The 20,613-nt window shown below is 43.4% G+C and overlaps 1 protein-coding gene across 7 annotated transcripts in view; it reads right to left on the bottom strand.

Annotated features, from left to right (window-relative positions):
• LOC139759876 (uncharacterized) overlaps positions 1 to 20,613 on the bottom strand; it is a 406,891-nt gene that overhangs the window by 34,802 nt on the left and 351,476 nt on the right. For 6 of the 7 annotated variants that reach the window (XM_071682396.1, XM_071682398.1, XM_071682399.1 and 3 more), the window contains 3 exons: positions 17,428 to 17,475; positions 16,677 to 16,744; positions 15,245 to 15,976 (listed from right to left, as the gene is read on the bottom strand). In XM_071682396.1, the coding sequence (XP_071538497.1) occupies positions 15,245 to 15,976; positions 16,677 to 16,744; positions 17,428 to 17,475 (848 nt within the window). The remainder of the gene's footprint in view (positions 1 to 15,244; positions 15,977 to 16,676; positions 16,745 to 17,427; positions 17,476 to 20,613) is intronic. The other variant, XM_071682397.1, reaches the window with a different exon arrangement.

Here is a 20,613-nt window from a genome sequence, read left to right on the forward strand (position 1 = left end):
TCTCTCTCTCTCTCTCTCTCTCTCTCTCTCACCATCGTCGTCTTTTGTCCCGCCCGCCTCATCCACCGCCTGTCATCACTCTGGACTTCGCCTAATGAGGCGTAATAACTCTTAATTAGCCTCATCCAAGGCTAGGTAACTCGGAGTCTGATTTCCATCTCCTTGCTGCCATCTTTTCGACGTCTGGATGTGTCGTTAGATAAAGAGAGAGAGGAAAAAAACCCATGCCTCCCGCCCCAAGCCCCCCTACACCCCCCCCCCCTCTTCCACAGAGGCTTATGAATGTCCCGAATATGATTAATTAAGCTTTGAGAGAGAGAGAGAGAGAGAGAGAGAGAGAGAGAGAGAGAGAGAGAGAGAGAGAGAGAGAGAGAGAGAGAGAGAGAGATGTACATTAATCTCGAGTATGATTCTGTTGGCCTCAGCCGAGGGAAAGATTTGCCAGGGGCGACTGCAAGAAGGGGTGACTCCGTGCGAGTGCATCTCGTGCAGGAGTTGCCTGTTTGTGCCATTAGCGTGTGTGTGTGTGTGTGTGTGTGTGTGTGTGTGTGTGTGTGTGTGTGTGTGTGTGTGTGTGTGTGTGTGTGTTAATAGAGAGACCTGGTTGACATAGCGGAATCCGTCGCTCCCCATCGACGTTCGAGACAAATTAATTTCCCGAACTGACAGCCTTGTCACTTATAGTCGGAGATGTCATGATAGATAGAGGGCTCTCTCTCTCTCTCTCTCTCTCTCTCTCTCTCTCTCTCTCTCTCTCTCTCTCTCTCTCTCTCTCTCTCTCTCGTGTACACACAACAGCGCTTCACAACATCGGCTGCCAAATTCCCGCGTTTTGTGACCATCCTCACTTGCCTCTTCTGCTTGAAGGCAGATCTGCCTTTCATCTTCAAAAGGGAAGAAAAAAAAAAGAGCAAAGATGAGGTTCATCTGCATGTAGGTGAATCATACTAAAGTTACCACCCACTTCCTTAAACTCCCTTTTACGTCTATAAGGTCTCCTCCTACGTCCCATCAACCCCCTTCTACATCATCTATATTCTTTTCTACTCTCTCCATATCCCTTCCACACCACCTACATTCTCTTCCACTCCCTTCAACTCCCTTCTAAGTCATCTATACTCCCTCCCAATGCCTTTAACACCCTTTCGCACCATCTGTACTTCCTCTCTCAATCCTTTTAACTATCTTCCACACCATCTATACTCCCTTTTGATCCTTTTAACTGCCTTCCATACCATCTGTGCTCCCTCCCTCTTCATCTAATTCCGTTCCACACCTCTATATTCTCCCCACACCCCTTAACTCTTTCCTGACGGCACAGCATACCCATTCCCTCACAAACTTCAGTACACTCCATCAGCTCTCGTGAAAGCTTGATGTATGAGGAATGAGGTGGGTTGACTGTATGAGAGCTGAAGCAGGCCCAGGGATGGGGAAATGAGGCACTCTTCGCCTAACTTCACCTCTGACTTATCCATTCCTTGCTTCTTTACCCCCCATCATTCAGTCATACCTCATTATTCGCTCATACCTCATCATACACTCACACCTTATCTTTCATTCAGAAGTTCTTACTCATATTCTATCTCACGTACCGTAGCTCGCTCTCTCCCTCTCTCCCATAACCCACACCTCATTCACAGACCCAAGTTCACTCGCGCCTCAGCACTGCATAAATAATTCTCAGCACATTTCCTACTAACTCAAATATACTTTGCTAAAGATATATATTTCCTTGGATACGATCTAAATACCATTTCCTTCTGTATTCATACACTGTGCTTTATCTTAACATTTATTTTTCTTAATAGATTCTTTATCTATTAGCCACTTTAGTGACCGTATTGCATCAAAATGCATCATGTGCCTCGTATATCACAGACCTCTATACCTATCACCATGTGGACCTTCAACCCTCCTTTAAAACATCCCCCTCCTCTACTCTTCCCTCCCCACATAACCCTTCCTCCCCTCCCTCAACGGTCCTCCTCCCCGCTCCCCTTTAAGCGCCGACTTACCCCTCCCCTTCCTACCTCCCCACGGCACTTGATCGAGCGTCGCGCTGCCAGCAGATAACACTATCGTGTCCGGGGAAAAGGTGGAAGATACTGAGTCACTGTGCAGGAAACTGGAAATAAGTTGTGAGACTGAGAGAAGATATGTGTTATGGCGGTATTACACACACACACACACACACACACACACACACACACACACAAACGCACGAATATACATATATATATATATATATATATATATATATATATATATATATATATATATATATATATATATATATATATATATGTCCATTTACTTATGTAGAGAGAGAGAGAGAGAGAGAGAGAGAGAGAGAGAGAGAGAGAGAGAGAGAGAGAGAGAGAGAGAGAGAGAGAGAGAAATGGGTTGGGTGACCAACTCAACATCAAATACATTCCTGGTCAACAATAGGACCAGCGGGCTGACGTGACGTCACCACATAACGTAACTTTTTGATTTTCCTGAATTTGGCGAATTTGTTTGCCACAAGCTGCTGCACGACCCGCGTTGTGGTTAATTGCCAAAAAGTTGGCTCATTCGGCTAATTACACAAAGTGAATGTAATACCTACGTCTCTCATTTATGAGGGTATAGTGATATATATATATATATATATATATATATATATATATATATATATATATATATATATATATAGAAAAGTGGCTAATATATATATATATATATATATATATATATATATATATATATATATATATATATATATATATATATATATATATTCCCCAGTGTGTTTGTTTGTGTTTGTGACACGTCAATGCAAAAATGCAGGTAAACAAACACACACGCGCACTCGCCAGCACTCTTATACAGAAGACTTATAACCACACACACACACACACACACACACACACACACACACACACACACACACACACACACACACACACACACACACACACACACACACACACACACACACACACACACACACACACACACACACACACACACACACACACACACACACACTCACACACACACACACACACTCACACACACAAGACGAATGAAGGAAAAATATTTTTCTGACAAGTTGAATATATATATATATATATATATATATATATATATATATATATATATATATATATATATATATATATATTTCTCTTTTTCTGAAGCCATTGCTGATAACCCTCACCCATTTTCTTTCTTTAGAAGTAGGCAATTTTTTCCACCCCATTTCAAGAAATGGGCAATATGACCCGATTTCAAGAAATTGACAATCTATCCTATCCGGAAGGGAAATGGAGGGTTGGGTTGTCAACTAATGAGGACGTTGATGGCACACATGTACCGATAACACCCTGGCGTGATCGGCGTGCTGCCGATGAGGTTATCGGTGATGGCACCTGCTGCTCTTTTGGTCCTGAGTGATCGGAAACACTCGGTGATGGCGTGTTTCCCCATCACATCACAGAGTGATGAGGTGGTATGGTGCGTCCAATTCACCAATCGTAATTGGGCAGCGATCAGCATCCACCCCTCCTCACTGTCTCATGTATGTAGCGGACAGTCGCCAATCTCTGGAGTTCTTTGTAGCGCATTTCCATAGCTCCTTATGTAGCGGAAATTCTCTAGCAGCATTTGGTACGGAAATGATCCAGGCAGTTCTTACGTAGAGAAAAAAACTTGGGTAGTTGATTATTTCCCCTCGAGTGTAGTAGACTTGTAGAATCTCCTGAGTGTAGTAGACTTGTAGAATCTCCTGAGTGTAGTAGACTTGTAGAATCCCCTGAGTGTAGTAGACTTGTAGAATCTCCTGAGTGTAGTAGACTTGTAGAATCTCCTGAGTGTAGTAGACTTGTAGAATCTCCTGAGTGTAGTAGACTTGTAGAATCTCCTGAGTGTCGTAGACTTGTAGAATCTTACAAGTTGATGACCTGGCTGTGTTATCAGCGACGTTACCTTCGTGAAAGAAAAAAAGACAACAGCCCATGTTCTATATACTCGAAAGACGTTTTCTATGTCTGTGAGAATGACGTTGATAAACATCACTGAGAGATATTATTTCAGGAGTAAGAAGAAACCCGAGTTTATATCACAAATCCCTTCAGTCACCCGAAGGGAAAAGAAAACGTCGAATGCGGGAAAAGAAAACGTCGAATGCTCAGGAGGGGAAGGCTGTTCCAAATTACGGGAGTCACCTAACATCCACCAGTCGCTGTCCTGGCAATTCAGCAGCCCTCCAGGCTAACAAATAATTACCTCGTCTCATCAACCAAGGTCTCTTACCTCATTAAGAAGGTGATAAGCTATTCGTCAGAGAAGGAGGAAAAAAAAAATAATTGAGGAAGATTAAGATTAATTAACTTAATTTCAATCTCATCAAAGCCGCTGAGTGAATGATTTTATTTTTCCTTCCCTTCGGCAAATTCTGTTTGATGATGTTGGGCCTTGGAGCACGACGGTACGACGCGTCTGAGCACGACAGTACGACGCGTCTGAGCACGACGGTACGACGCGTTTGAGCACGACAGTACGACGCGTCTGAGCACGACGGTACGACGCGTTTGAGCACGACGGTACGACGCGTCTGAGCACGACAGTACGACGCGTCTGAGCACGACGGTACGACGCGTCTGAGCACGACGGTACGACGCGTCTTGAGCACGACGATACGACGTCTGAGCACGACGGAACGACCTCTAAGGACGACAACACGATCACTGAAAACGACCCGTGGTGAAATGCTAGATGATTACTATCTATCTATCTATACATATATATATATATATATATATATATATATATATATATATATATATATATATATATATATATATATATATATATATATTTTTATATATATATATATATATATATATATATATATATATATATATATATATATATATATATATATATATATATATATATATATATATATTTCTCTCCTTTGGTTCACTGGTTCGTAGTTGTTGCTGATCCTTGGAGGAGCCTCGAGAAAATCCAACTCAATAAACCGCTTGAAAAATGGTGTGGACGTCTAATGGAATGAGAAGAGAAAATGAGTTCCTCCTCTTCTAACCCCCCCCCCCCCCTCCCCCCCAACTCTGACGCTGAGATTTGTATATTCGTGAACTCTTAAGCTGCTTATGGTCGGGGGCTTATTATGCAAGACATTCACATGGGAGTGAAAAAGAGGTTTTGGGATCTGCCAAAGGGAGAGAGAGAGAGAGAGAGAGAGAGAGAGAGAGATAGAGATAGAGAGAGAGAGAGAGAGAGAGAGAGAGAGAGGAAAAAAGAGCTGGGTGAGTGGTTATACTACTGATCAATGCCATTCCGCCGTTTTCCGTCGCAGCACAATTCGGGTTTGTTGTTGTCGTCGGGACGTCTGCTCAGCGTTAGTACGAGTCCAAAGGTCAGTGGCTACCTGGTGACCTGGACCCCTAGTCCTTCATAGGAGCGACCAGACGAAGGCCTGAAGGGTCTGGACCCCTAGTCCTTCATAGGAGCGACCAGACGAAGGCCTGAAGGGTCTAAATTTGTCAACAGCTGAAATATATATACCAGTTAATTTCGCCATGTGACTTCCCAAGCCAAATAAAATCCCCTCCGGTTCACTTGCCGACAGGATAATATGAAACCAAAAATCGAGTTCTTTTTTTTTCACTTGTTCGTTGTGAGATTCAGAATGCGTTGGCACGTACTAATTGGCATTGTCAGTATTCATAAAACGAACTAACGGAATATTTGAGGAAAACAAAAAAAAAAAAGGGGAAAATGTCATTTTTCTAAATTTAACAGCTTCCCACCGAGTTTTCCTTTGCGAGAGTGTCATATCGATCCTGAGGAAAAAGATACCTTATAATACGTCCTTATCTTTACGATCTGCAGAGGTTTAAATGCGATGGTCTCACTGGCTACAAGGGGGATCGGGGCAACAACATGATATGTTCCATTTTTAATCGACCAGGTGATCTCAATACGTGTTTGCTCTGTTTCAAACTAATTATCCAGTTGTTGACTTTCTCCCACCTGCGTCCCTGCTGTTGCTCTGATCTCGTACAGTGTAGCAGCTGCTGCTGTTGTTAGCAGTTCTTGGGACGGGCATACTGCTGCTGCTGCTCTGGCTACTGTTGGCAGGACGCTGCTGTCATTGGTACTACTGTAAACAAAACCAAAAAACCCGCGAGGGATTCAGAGACGGTGTGTGTATCAGGTCGTGTGTCTATGCGCGAGGGGCTTTGTCTGTACGTGTGATAAGATTAGTCTGTGCGCAGGAGAGGATCAGGGAAGGGTGAAAGTGGGGGAGGGATGTGTTTGGGAGAGTCTGTGCGAGGGGAGAGGAGCTGGGAGGCTGAGTGGAGTGGTTTGGGAGCAGGGGGAAGGGATGCGTCTGAATGTGAGGGGGATTGGGTTGGGGGACCGGTTAAGGTTGTTGACGTGTGGGAGGACAGGATTCCTGCATGTGTGGCTGTAAATGAGGGGTCATGTGAATGTGGGGTAAATGATTTACTTGCGTGGGAATAGACCAGCATTAGTATCCATAGGTTGTTTTGTCAGGGAGCTGATGGGCTTTGATGTGTGTGTGTGTGTGTGCTATTCGTGTTGTCCCGTCGCATGTGTATATATATATATCGTTGGAAATTCATAATTCTAGTTATACGTCCGTTTTGGAGTCTGTAACCCTCTTTTGGAAATATAAGGTGATGGAATATTATTGGAACAGCTTGTTACTGGCTCCGTTAGAACAATTCTCTTTCATCAGAATCGGTGTTGATGTATGTTAGGCCAGCATGACGTAGAGATGGCTTAATTGCAATTTAGTTATCATCATCAATGTAGCCTCAAAGCCTGGTTTGAGGCGCCATCTGTCACCATATGCGGCATTACAGTCTAGCCAGGGTAGCCAACTGTCACCCTTCAGCCTACCGACACACAATCAGGGGTGCCAAGTGGTACCCTACCAAATCACAGACCATCAGGGTTTAGAGAGGACAAAAAGGGGCGACATTACAGCTCTCGACTACCATAACATAATACCTGATTCATCCCCCGACTGCCTTACATCATGAGCAAATCCAGAATCTTTAATCAGAGTTAGAAAAAACATCTAGTCAACGTAGAATCACTATTTATGAAACTGTGAATGACAGACAGTGTTGAAATTTTATTTTCCTAAGGCTGTTCGCCAGCAGGATCGATCGCCCGCTTTCTCCCCCTCCTTCCCCTCACTAATTCTGTCAGACACCCTAGTTGAAAGACAGATAATTATTGCTGGCATTGTCGCAGTTGGCATTCATTTACCGCAACAATGCTTGCACCATCCCCGTCCGCCAACTTTGTCCTTTCGAGATGGTAAAGGAAATGATTAGAACTGAAGCAGGTCTAGCGTTATTGCTGGTCGACTCGTATGCTATGGGCGGGCGAGGCGTTCGCCTGTGTGACTTTCGAAGGCAGTGATGTGAGTAGGATTCGGTAGTCGCGCTCTCCACACACGGGCAGACGGCTTGGTCGAGGTCGTGTCTTAAGACGAGAGGGTGGAAGAGGAGGAGGAGGAGGAGAGGATACAATCTGAGTTTTAAAAGGGAGTTCAAACTCTCCCATCCTACAAAAAAAGGGGAGGTCGTAGCCTTTTCAGATAAAGCGTTGTGATTTATCTTAAGAGATACGATATCAAGAGAGTATGAGGACAGGCAAGGATAGAAAGGAGGATAGGCAAATGGAGATGGTTAGATTAAGAATGGGCTAAGACTACCATGAGTTCAAAGAGACGGAAGTTAAGACACGGAGGAAGTGTAGGAAAAAAGAAATCCCTTACCATCACCTTTACATGATCGCTTCCTTCTCGACTCCTCATCTCACTTGCGGAGGCTCCAGTGTTGCATTGCTTCCTTTGCCCACCATCATCATCAAAAGAGATCCGCTGCCGTTGCCGTGGGAACGTCGCTCAAGCCGAAGACTTCCAGTAGCTGATTGCATGTGTCTAATTACTTGACTTCGTTACAGTGAGACGTGTTGATACGAACGCCATATTCTTCAAAGGTGACGGTGTTACGGTTATACTACGCAGGCGGTACAGGAGAATGCTGAAAGCATATATATATATATATATATATATATATATATATATATATATATATATATATATATATATATATATACACATGAAGGTGATACCACAAGGAAACGGAAAATACGATGTGTCAAGCGCTTTTGGATAATTACGTTGTCAAGACTTGACAACGTAATTATACGAAAGCTCTTGACACTTTATAGTCTGCGATTCCTTGTGGTTTTTACCTGCATATATATATATATTTATATATATATATATATATATATATATATATATATATATATATATATATATATATATATATATATATATATATACATATATATAAAATGATGCCGACAGCTTCACAGAAAGTGGAATGATGGTTCAAACAACCAAAGCATAGTTGACATATACGAGCAAACGATTGACATGGACACGAAATTAAAAACTTTTCACTCCTGCTTGTTTCCGGACACACAGAGGGAGCTATGAACTTCAGCCAGAATAAATATGGAGAGGGGAAACAGATACAGCTATTCTGTTTCTTTCTGTTTCTAGCCAATGGTGTTTGAAGATTTTGTTTTTCTCGTCTTTTTATCAGCAGATGATGAGTCAAAAGGTTTTTAAGCGTACGATAGTAAGATAAAATGGATGTATTCCTCTCTGTAAGTTTTGCCATGTTTGTATCAGCTAATTTCCCTGTATCATGTGTGTGTGTGTGTGTGTGTGTGTGTCTGACACCAACAGTTCGTGCACTCGATCAACTACTGGGCCACATCGTGAGGGAGAGATTTCCATCGGGAAATACTTGACACAGACGCAGAGGGGATGCCAATATTGCGACAGTGGGAGGGTAATGTACAGGAACGAACGGCCTATCAACGTTTACCACGGGGGGTTGGACAACAGCCAGCGAACGCCTGACACGGGGGGTTGGACAACAGCCAGCGAACGCCTGACACGGGGGGTTGGACAACAGCCAGCGAACGCCTGACACGGGGGGTTGGACAACAGCCAGCGAACGCCTGACACGGGGGGTTGGACAACAGCCAGCGAACGCCTGACACGGGGGGTTGGACAACAGCCAGCGAACGCCTGACACGGGGGGTTGGACAACAGCTAGCGAACGCCTGACCCGGTTCAAGCTATAACCTTCATCAAGGGAGAAGCAGAACAAGTTACACTCACCAGGCGATCGGTAGGGTATTATTATATATCCTACAGCACAGCGCAGCATCGGAACATGTAGACCATCAGGGAACATGGAACACGTCGGAATGAGAGGAGACAGACGCGCATCCACGATCCTCGTGGAATATACGAGGTCACTCTATGAGGACAATTTCGTCCCGTAGGTTCGGCTCGTTGGCTAACGTGTTCTATGGATTTTCGTTCTGGATCGATGCAGTTGTGCCCCACTGGGGGGTTCCACTGGACATCCAGGATATGCTGGACCTCCCGTCGATACACCCTAGTGTACATTGCAGCATTCCAGCAGGGGCGGTTTGCTGTCCAAAGGTCACAACATTTATCTTTTTTATTGATTGTTGAAGACCGCGACCATGAACAGTAGAATGCAATGACCTAGTGGAAAGCGGGTTATACTGGAAGTGCCGCAGGAGCCAGCAGATCTAAGGTTTTGGATGATATCCAGAGCCAGAGATAACACGAGTATGGACTGGATTCAAGGCTACATTCCAGGTATACAAAACCTTGGATGACCTTCACCAAGAGCAAATTCTAGGCGTTCAAAAAACCCTCACCATTAGAAATATAGGGAACCTTTACAACTACAAGGAGGAGACTCGGTAGATCCTCTCCTGGAGGAGAGTTTGAAGCTTCTGGTTTTGGATAGCAGGGACATCAGGCCACAACACCCTTGGGGAATATCTCACAACTGCACACCAGATTGGTCAACCACAGTGGGACACAGATACAAGCGAGATTCCCGAGGATATTTATGAACCAGTGACAGATGCAATACGTTCTCATCTGAGACGCCAATAACCATAAAGTCTCTCTCTGAAGTACCAAAAAACAGATCACCTTTCTCAAAAGTGACTGCAGCCTATTTTTGTTTCACGTTTGTCCATGACATGGCAGGCAAGAGATGGGAACATGCAAGATTCCTTTCAACATGGAAATCGTACATATCCACCAGCTTTGTCATCTGATGGAAAAATGCTTATCGGTCACAAGCCGGAGTTGGTTCAGTGCCTACAACGGGACCGTCTGCATCATCACTCCGAATTAGACACATTACCGCTTGGAAAGAGGAACAAGACGCTTTTAAAAAAAAGAATACATGCCAGAAGTGTCTTGCCTCACTTATTAAAGTGGTGTTGTAAGCGGAGCACGTTGAGTATCTTAATGTGGTATGAGACTCCTGTGACCCCGTAGTAGTTTCAGGGCGAAGCGCCAGGGGACGTGAGCGTCGACGAGTTATATTGCCCTCGCAAGAGTTTCTGGAAACTGGAAAAGTTTTTGGAAAGCGGACGATAAAAAGAGGCTGAGTTGTTTGTTTCCTTGGGAAAACCCCCATGTAGCTGCTCTAGTTCTCGAGGGGAATGAGGTCATAAGTACCCTTAGAGACGATGCTGTGGGCGCTGATTGTGAAGGACAAGCAAGCACTGCTGCGATCGTAAGGAAACTGACACTCTACTACTCCAGCAAGCACACATGAAGCCCGGGGTGAAAACAGGAGAACAACAACGGTAAGAACAGTTGTTTCAGATGAAGTTCTCCTTTCCGTCTGATAAAATCACACTGGTCTTCAAGAAGTATGTATTGCTTTTAGGAAGTGTAAACCTTTCGTATATACGCCAACACATGTTCTTGTTTAAGACCTTTGGGGTCATCATTGTGCAATGCTTTGCCATTGTTCCATGCTGCTGCTACTGGAGGCGATGCTGCTTCACATTCTCAAGAGGACGAGGTGGCCAGTCTGAACACGACACATGGAAATGTTTTTGTCCTACTTTTACACCCGTGTTGTGTAAAGTGTCACGAAAACTCCAGAGGCACAATCGGACGAAGATCCGGAAGACATTATACATCCGGACGTGTTCGTCGTCCGGCAGAGTTGGTAAGGCTCTCTACCACAATTCTCTTTTCTAAAAATCTCAGGAGTGATGGAGAATACCCCGCCAGGCCAGGATGTACTTTGTGAACACACCAGGAACGTGTGTGCTAAAGAGGGGTCATCTATAGTACGAACCTTTGTTGATTAACATCGTAACCACAAAGCCTAACCGAACGGAAATGGGAACATTTAAACTTCAAGACTGCGCTACAATCAGTAGCAGGGAAAGGACGGACTCCTTTGTGGTGAGAAGTTCGTCTTTCGACGTAATTGTCCTCCGAACATGATACCACCTTGCCGAGGGTGACTTTCACTCGTAGCGTTCACCACAAACAGGCGGAGTCCACGAACGTGTTTAACCTTTTAGTACGAGAGGTTTGACACGTTGCAGGTTGTCCTACGTACACTCAACAAAATAAGTATCTTTGCATTCTTATGTTAGACAATATGACACGAAGGATTTTCATAAATGCTCTTCGGATCTTGCCTCACACAGGTAACTACTCTGTTTTCCTTATATATGTCTCAATGTGTGTAAAACAAATTATAGAGGACAGAGAATACCGTTTCAAACAGTAGAGGACAGAGAATACCGTTTCACACAGTTTTGATGTATCTTATCTATTCACTGTTTGATGTATCTTATCTATTCGGGAGTAATTGCTATTCAAGTTAGCTACTATAATTACTAAGAAATGTGTCTTGTAATCGCGGTTAATAGCCTTACCAAGACAACATGAGCCGCAGTGTTCATTTTGAAATCCATCAGAAACAACCGTAAAGTTAATTTATTTGCTGACTGTACATACTTATAAACCCTGGTAGGCTAATAGCTTTTCTCTGATCTTAAAATAAAGATATACAAACTTTATGTCAGTCTGACGACGGTAAAAATATGGGATGATGAACGGTACTCAAATATGAAATCTAGATCAAATTGGCTTTGGCCAGACAACAATAATTTAATTTTGTACAAGGGACTTCAGTTATTTCTCTCAGATAATCTTTAATATGGTGTTCGTTGAAACAAAATCTATTGTGATAATGTTATTTTTGTGAAAAGAACCATTGTAGAGAAATATATGTGAAGATTTCGAGAGCCAGAGATCCAAATTGGCACTCGCTTTTTTTTTTTATATATATATAAATCGACATACATCAAACTTCAAGCTTTTAATGATTATATCTAAACAACATCGAGAACTAGCCTTATTAGCCCTCTCTTTTTATCGCTTTATCTCATCACTGTCTCTCTCTCTCTCTCCCTCCAAAACTTGGATGACCATTAAGTACCTTCAATGCTCAGCTGTAAAGTGCAGCTGCTGCACCAATAACGTTTGGAATTCCCCTAACATTAACCGCAATCTCTCTCTCTCTCTCTCTCTCTCTCTCTCTCTCTCTCTCTCTCTCTCTCTCTACGATCCGCGCTGATATGACCGTCCACCACGGTCTAAAAGATCACACCGTGGTCTTAACCTCCTCTTTGCTGTCTTCTTCCCTACCGTAATATTCAACCTGACCCATCTCCTGTATTGAGAGTATCCTGGTGAATATTCCCAGGAAGTGAGGATAGTCTCCATATAATGAAAGTTCTCTGATCAATAGACTTATTCCCGATTATCTAATCAAGATCCGGGTCTATGATTACACGCTGGGTCTGCCATTGATTTCGAGACCCTTGGGGGTTGAGTGAATACTTCCTTTGTTCTAACCCCCTTTGGGGATTCATATATAACTTGTTGTCCTGCCAAAATTGTGGTTGAAATGAGACCATCCTTTTCTGTGTCCCCATGTTCATCTTCATTGCAGTGTCTATGGTTGAACTTCATCAAAACCACGTACCTTATTAATCTATTTTTGACTTTGTGGAAGTCCCATGTAAACTGATACAATCCTTGTCATTCCTTTCTCCACTCATGACTTTGTCATCATCTGCAAACATGTCCAAGTATGAATCCAGTCCTTCCGGTAAGACATGAACTTAGATTAAGGACGACAATGGTCTCACGACTATCCCTGAGGCATGCCATTAGCTATCCCATCTTATTTAGAAAATGGGGCTCTGACATGTTAGAAAATGCTCCTTTGACTTGTATCCTCTGTCTTCTACCACAAAGGTAATTTTCGATCCCTCTGATGACCACCAGAATGATCTTTCTTTTTTTTTTCAACACTTCATGTGAGGCAGTATTGAATGCCTTTCCATCGCACAGCAATACATAGTCTACCAATCATACAAGTCAAAAAGGTTTGTTACATCATACCTCTTATCTCCGATCCTTTGTTGTTCTTCATTCAGACAATTTTTTCCCTTTGGAAGCGATCTTTCATCTGCTTCCTGATCACCTTCCCCCAGTGTTCCACATCCCTCACTTGTAGGAAATACTTCCCTGTAGTTCATCGCAATTTCTCAGTCTCCTTTCTTGGAAAACGGGCACGACGCTTGTTTTCTGTATACCGGCTTCCGGTGACTTTCTGAACTATATACCAAGCATTCTGTCGAGTATTTCCGCATACTTTTTGAGCGCTTATAGACAGACTTCATGAGATCTACGTGCCTCATAGGGGGTCAAAACCCTTTAATAGCTGCCTGTGTATCTCCTCTCAATTGTATTGCTTTCCAAGTCCTCTTCTTCCCCATCCCATCTCATTAGTGATGGGGCTCGTACAATGTCCTCCATCCCAGAGCTTATCATTTAGTTCCTCTCATATTTTTCTCGTTATCCTCAACAACTCTTACCTCTGAATCCCTAAGCCTGATTAGCTGGTCTTTGACTGACAATCTCCTCTTGACAGATACTTGGAACAATATTTGATCTGTCACTTGTCCTTGACTGATGTTTACCTCGTATATTTTCTCTTCCATCCCTATTATCTTGCTTTCCTCGCTCCTCGTTCTTTTATGCCTTTCAAAGCCTGGCTGGCTGGCTGGCTGACTGGCTGTATGGCTGGCTGGCTGACTGGCTGACTGGCTGGCTGGCTGGCTGTATGACTGGCTGGCTGGCTGGCAGTATGGCTGGCTGACTGGCTGGCTGGCTGGCTGGCTGTATGACTGGCTGGCTGGCTGGCTGTATGGCTGGCTGGCTGACTGGCTGGCTGGCTGGCTGTATGGCTGGCTGACTGGCTCTATGGCTGGCTGGCTGGCTGGATCTTGTGTTGCCTATACCTTCTCCATGCATGTGTATTGTCTCCATGCTCTTGTTATGCTTTGATCTGTTGTCTGATCTCCTGATCTGTTCTTCAGTCTCCTGACCTGTTCTCCAAATTCCTAATTTGTTCTACAGTGTCCTTTGATGTGTGTTCATGCCTCGAGTGAAGAAGTTTTTCTTTTGTTTCTTTCTAGTTCTTTCTCTGCTGCATCTTATTCTGGTGAAAACTCCCTAAAACTCAGTCTTAAGCACCACCTGACTACTCATCTCCATGTTCAACGTAGTCTTTACGGGTTCATCCCTTTTATCTCGATTACATTTTCCAATTCCCTCCATTTGTGTCTTTTATGCCCTACTTTGCATTTGCCTAGTGTGTGTGTGTGTGTGTGTGTGTGTGTGTGTGTGTGTGTGTGTGTGTGTGTGTGTGTGTGTCGTGTGTGTGTGTGTGTGTGTGTGTATGGTGTCTTACACTTCTACCACTGAATCATCAAAGAACCAACGAAAAAAACAGTGTTACACAGTGCATACATATCCACCCCGTGCTCAGCAGCATTGTCTGTATACCTTAGTCTATGTAACCTTGACTCTGCCGCCTTGCGTTCATATTCTCGACATAGAATATATCATAGGTACGTAATGATAGCAATTAGTGGCATACCTTGTGGTTTACGCATGGGGAAGGCACAGAAAATGAATCTATAAATATCAAAACCGCCCTCCCAATGTACCCTATATATATATATATATATATATATATATATATATATATATATATATATATATATATATATATATATACACGCAAAAATATGGTCATGATGGGTTGGAGCACAATGCTACATTTTCCCTCGCTCACTTGCTGGTGCTTGAAAGAAACTCCCGTTCAGGAGAGAGGCCCCTGGGCGTGTAGGAGACGACAAGAATGGGAAAGGGTCTACTTACGTTTTTGAGGACCATTAAGTGATCGTAGAGGAAGGCGCACTCGGACTGGAAGAGGTCCCATACGGCCTCTCGCCTCTTCGTCTCCGTCTTGTTAATGGTGGCCTGGAGGTTCTCCCGAGCTGCTTCCAGCGCCCTGTCCACGCTGGCCATCCCCCCACACAACCTAGCACTGTTCCCCCCGCCGATACCGCTGCTGCCACCGCTACCGCTGCCCACGGGGGACTTGCTTAGCGTCTTTACTGGCGAACGCTCTGGGTGAACCCGTTCACTGAGCAGGTTAAAGAGTCCAGCCCGACCGCGGTCCAGCGAACGCTCACTCATTGTCCTCATGATAGTCATAGGGTGACGCTTCCGGGGCAAGGGCGTCTCACGGTCAAGGCACGAGAGGGCCGACAGGCGGTCATGTTTCTCATGCCTGTCGGCGGGGTCGGGTCGAGGAGTAGGTTCGGGTCTGGAGGGCGTGATGAGCAAGGCTCGGTCATTGAGGGCCACTACCGGCGGGTTGGTGCCGCTCGTCTCCGGCAGGAGCGGCGTGTCCTGCGATTCGGTGGACGTCGGCGATTCCTCTTCTTCCCCCTGCTGGCCCCCTTCCATGAAGGCCACGAAGTCGGTCCAGCACATTCCCTTAAACCTAGACAGCTGCTCGTCCTCGAACTCGCTCGGTTGGAGGCAGCTGAGGACCTCCTCCAGTCCACACAGAGACTCGGACTTCGTACGGCTGGAGCGGTCGAACTGAAGGAGGAACATAGGGGCGAGAGTTAGTAGACATAACACTTTATGAGGGCGAGGCTAGGGGGGATAGGCTAGCGCGTAGCACTCACCGCAGGGTAATCTAGAGTTAGAGAGGACTCGTGTAATGTATATATAAAGTATATATAGTATGTGTTTGTGACTTGAAGACCAACAACTAAAAAAAGTGTGGTTGAAGTGTGGTACAAAAGTAGAAAGCATGTGTGACATCAATGTGGCTAATGAGACTTCCAGGCTAATGAGAATGTTATATATTAATTTTTTTTTTTGAGAACATGAAAGCCAATTTTCTATTTTTCGTTAGTGGCAATTCTTTTTTTTTCATCACTGAAGAATTTGGGGAAATTAATGAACGTATGGGATGGATGAATGACGTGCATTGGACATCTATCTGCTGGGGAATGTATATGAATACAAATTCAAAATCTATACATACAATCTCTCTCTCTCTCTCTCTCTCTCTCTCTCTCTCTCTCTCTCTCTCTCTACCTATCTATCTATCTATCTCTCTTCTACAGTACAGATATCTTTAAGCTACGGGACAACATTGTAGACTTTATAAAGCAAGAGATTGAACAATTAAACGAAAAAAAATTAGAAAACGGTTTGTACGACACTCTACAACACCTTTGTTACTTCAACATTTAAGTGGAGAGTCACTTCCCCCTACGATGATACTTACAAGTTTAAGTAAAGACCAAGTGTTTTTGCCTTTCCTGTTGCCAACGGGATCTGAAAAACAGTCGCAAGCTATATATCAATTAACAGAATGTTTTGAGCAGCTAAAAATAAGGAAAGAAATGGGAAAAGCGAAACAAAAATGATACAGAGAAATAATGATTTCAAAAAGAGACAAAGAATCTTTTTTTTTTCAATCTTTATTGCGTTTTTTGGTAAAGGAATAAAAAGGATACTTTTGATTTTTGGCAACGGATCAGAAATGTTAGGAAAGACTTCAGGAGATAAGCTGAGGTCGAAATAACTAACTTATAATGAAAATCATTCAGAGAAAACCAATTTATGTTTAGTCACATAAATGATCAATAAATGATGATAAGGAAATCAATAAACGAAGACATAATGATGAATAATGTTTTCAGTTAGATAATAATGAATGAAACATACTGGTAAATTATGTGACAAATGATGAGAAAGTAAAATATAGGCAGCTTATAGGAAAAGCTGTGGATTGCAATGTTATAGCACACAACTTTATAATTAGCTATGGATATCTTTTATAGACATAGCGAACAACCATACACACTATGTAACTTGGTGTATATATATATATATATATATATATATATATATATATATATATATATATATATATATATATATATATATATATATATATACTTTCTATGTTTCACATATATAGAGGGGAGTGACTGGGCTTCCTGAATGAGATTCGAACCTACTCAAACACTTACCTGCTTCCGTCACTGCTAAACTCTGTGTTGAGCCATCTAGATCACCAGCTGAAATAGAAGAAATATCAGTCTCCATAAAAATACACAGACAGACAGACAGACACTTTACAAAGATGCGATAGATATATATAAAAAAAGAACATAGAAAACTTCCATAAAACCATATATATATATATATATATATATATATATATATATATATATATATATCTTAAAAGATTCATATATTGACTGTGTATTCTAGGTCAGTGACATCTACTGTATTGCAGGTCAATTACATCCGCAATATCTTAGGTCAGCGAGATCCGCTATCTTACAGGTCGGCGAGATCCGCTATCTTACAGGTCAGCGAGATTCGCTGTCTCACAGGTCAGCGAGATCCGTTATCTCACAGGTCAGCGAGATCCGTTATCTCACAGGTCAGCGAGATCCGTTATCTTACAGGTCAGCGAGATCCGTTATCTCACAGGTCAGCGAGATCCGTTATCTCACAGGTCAGCGAGATCCGCTATCTCACAGGTGAGCGACATCTGCACTGCTCTAGTTCAGTGCTATCTGCTGACTTCTTCCAAGACGGTGGCGTCTGTGGTCTTCCAGTGAAGTGAAATCTATTGTCTTCCAGCATCAGTGACACCCATTGTTTTCGACGTCAGTGACAGGGCTATTTGGAGCCTGGCTGCTGTTTTGAAGGCTCAGGGCACTTGGTGGGTACGGCCGAACACGACATATAAGAAGTTACCAAAAGATTATTTTCCTTTAGACGGAGAGAAAATAGATTTTGTTTTACCAAGAGATAATTATTTCTCTCTAAACGGGGAAGAAATGAAATTTTACCAAAACGTAATTCTGTGCGAAGAAAACTCTAACATTTACGAAATATCACGTATTTCTACACGAAAGGAATATTAAAGTTGCCAAATATCATGTAACGCCACACGAAGGGAATATTGTTACATTTTTGTTACAATCTTTAGGATCTTTAGAGTGGAGGGGTCGTCTTCTGTAAGGTTTCTGAAAGTAATTCGTGTTACTCGTAATCTGAGGTATTAATAACTGAACTTGAGAAATCATAAAGAAAATAATGTCAAACCTGGAAACTCACTGACATTTTACATTTGTGTGGCGCTTCGTAGAGAGAATATTTCCAAACACAACAGATCCTTTATGTTGGAAGCTGAGGTGAATATTACACATAGATGCGGGTTTTCCCCCTGCTATTGGGAGTTATGAATAGTGTGACTGGTGATAGAGGGTGCTTTATACCTATAACGAATACGGATTTCTATTTCTTGGTGTTTGCTTGCTAGAGTGTAATTTACACTCTCGCCAGTAGGGCAAACAAGGACAGTGCTTGTTTTACGGTATATCAACCAGCAAAGGCATTTAACACAGAACACTCTATTCACATTCTCGCTCCAATAATTTCTATGATACTTGCTATACCGCGCTTGTTTGTTCCAGTGAGTTAGAATTCACAGTCTATGATGAATTTGAGACAATAACATTAGCTCGTTTCACATTACTAGTCATTCACGAAGACAGGGGGAAAAATCATGGCCTTCAATATGCCATGAATAATCTGTTTTATGATGGTAATTCTCGTGCAACCAGACTCAGACTTCGTGCCAGTCGCTCAAACTTCTCCGGCCGAGCGAGTTTAATGAAAAAAAAAAAAAGTTTTGGTTTGATAATAACGATGTTGAAGCCTTCTGGCTTTCAATATGACCCTTCGTGATTTTTTTCTTTTTTTTCGTAGCTTGAGTTGGGCCTGATGGTTTTTCAGCACCTTTTCAGCACCTTTTCAGCACTCTGTACTTGCGGGCTTATCCCATAATCCATTGGACACCTTTTCTAGGGATTCTGCGCCTCCGACGGGGCTTCACCGGTGTGTGTGTGTGTGTGTGTGTGTGTGTGTGTGTGTGTGTATTGTTTTCTTGACTTCGTTACGCTTGAAAGCTTGCAGGAAGAGCGAGTCACATCCCCGACAACAGAAGCATCAGGGGAAAGGTTGACAGGGGTCGCCTTCTATTCGACTACAACCCCTAAACTCAATCCCCAGCGGCAATATGACAACCTAAATCCATTTTGAGGTAATATTCTGTGAATTTTTTCACCCTATCCTTCCAGATAGATAGATAGATAGATAGATAGATAGAGAGAGAGAGAGAGAGAGAGAGAGAGAGAGAGAGAGAGAGAGAGAGAGAGAGAGAGAGAGAGAGAGAGAGAATCATGGTTTCTGGGAAATCATGGAACAGCTAGAGGCAAGCTGAAGGCTCCAGCATCGGAAGCCTCACGGTGGACCAGCACAATCTCCTGTAGTCACTTAAAAGACGACGAGAGGAGAATACGACATCTTTTACATAGTAATGAGAAACCATGACGGGTTTCTGAGGCCCCAGCGTACTGAAGAGACGATACGGAAGGGTTTTCTAGGCCTCAGAATGCTGAAGATATACCGGTAAGAGTGGCGTCGAGGCTCCAGATTGCCATAGGAGAAATACAATCGACTATGATATGAAAGGAAGAGGAAAAAGTACAATTGAAACTCATCCATACGACATGATATCGACCAGTTTATCCCCGATGACAAACATGTGGGTATATAGATGGGGCGTCTCATGACCTCTGTGGGTATATAGATGGGGCGTCTCATGACCTCTGTGGGTATATAGATGGGGCGTCTCATGACCTCTGTGGGTATATAGATGGGGCGTCTCATGACCTCTGTGGGTATATAGATGGGGCGTCTCATGACCTCTGTGGGTATACAGATGGGGCGGCTCGTTGTTAACCGGCTCTGGTGACCGGACTCCGAGCAGCAACGGGTTTCGGTTCTTCTCATGTCCTGGGGCGTGGCAGAGGCTCCCATAGGCGAGTGTGAGGACCTATCCGTAAAGTGTGAGGATCTTTCCTCATCATCTGTGTGGGTGGTGGAGTGGAAGTCCCAACATCTCTAAATGTTTCTGAACTCCAGAGGCTGTTCACCCTCTGCACCACCTCCTCTTTCCTCCCTCTCTTCTCCCTCTTCCTTCTCGTTAAGTCTTTTTGTAATTCGTGTGTCAAGGGGCAAGGGTCTGCACTCGTTAAACTGTCAGCTAGATAATACACCGGAGGAAGACACCGTGAAACCTCTCGTCTCTTCAGATATTTCCAGCATTCGCAGAAATTCACCTAAGAAGGTCACAG

This window comes from Panulirus ornatus, chromosome 34 (assembly GCF_036320965.1).
Source record: "Panulirus ornatus isolate Po-2019 chromosome 34, ASM3632096v1, whole genome shotgun sequence".
NCBI lineage: Eukaryota > Metazoa > Arthropoda > Malacostraca > Decapoda > Palinuridae > Panulirus > Panulirus ornatus.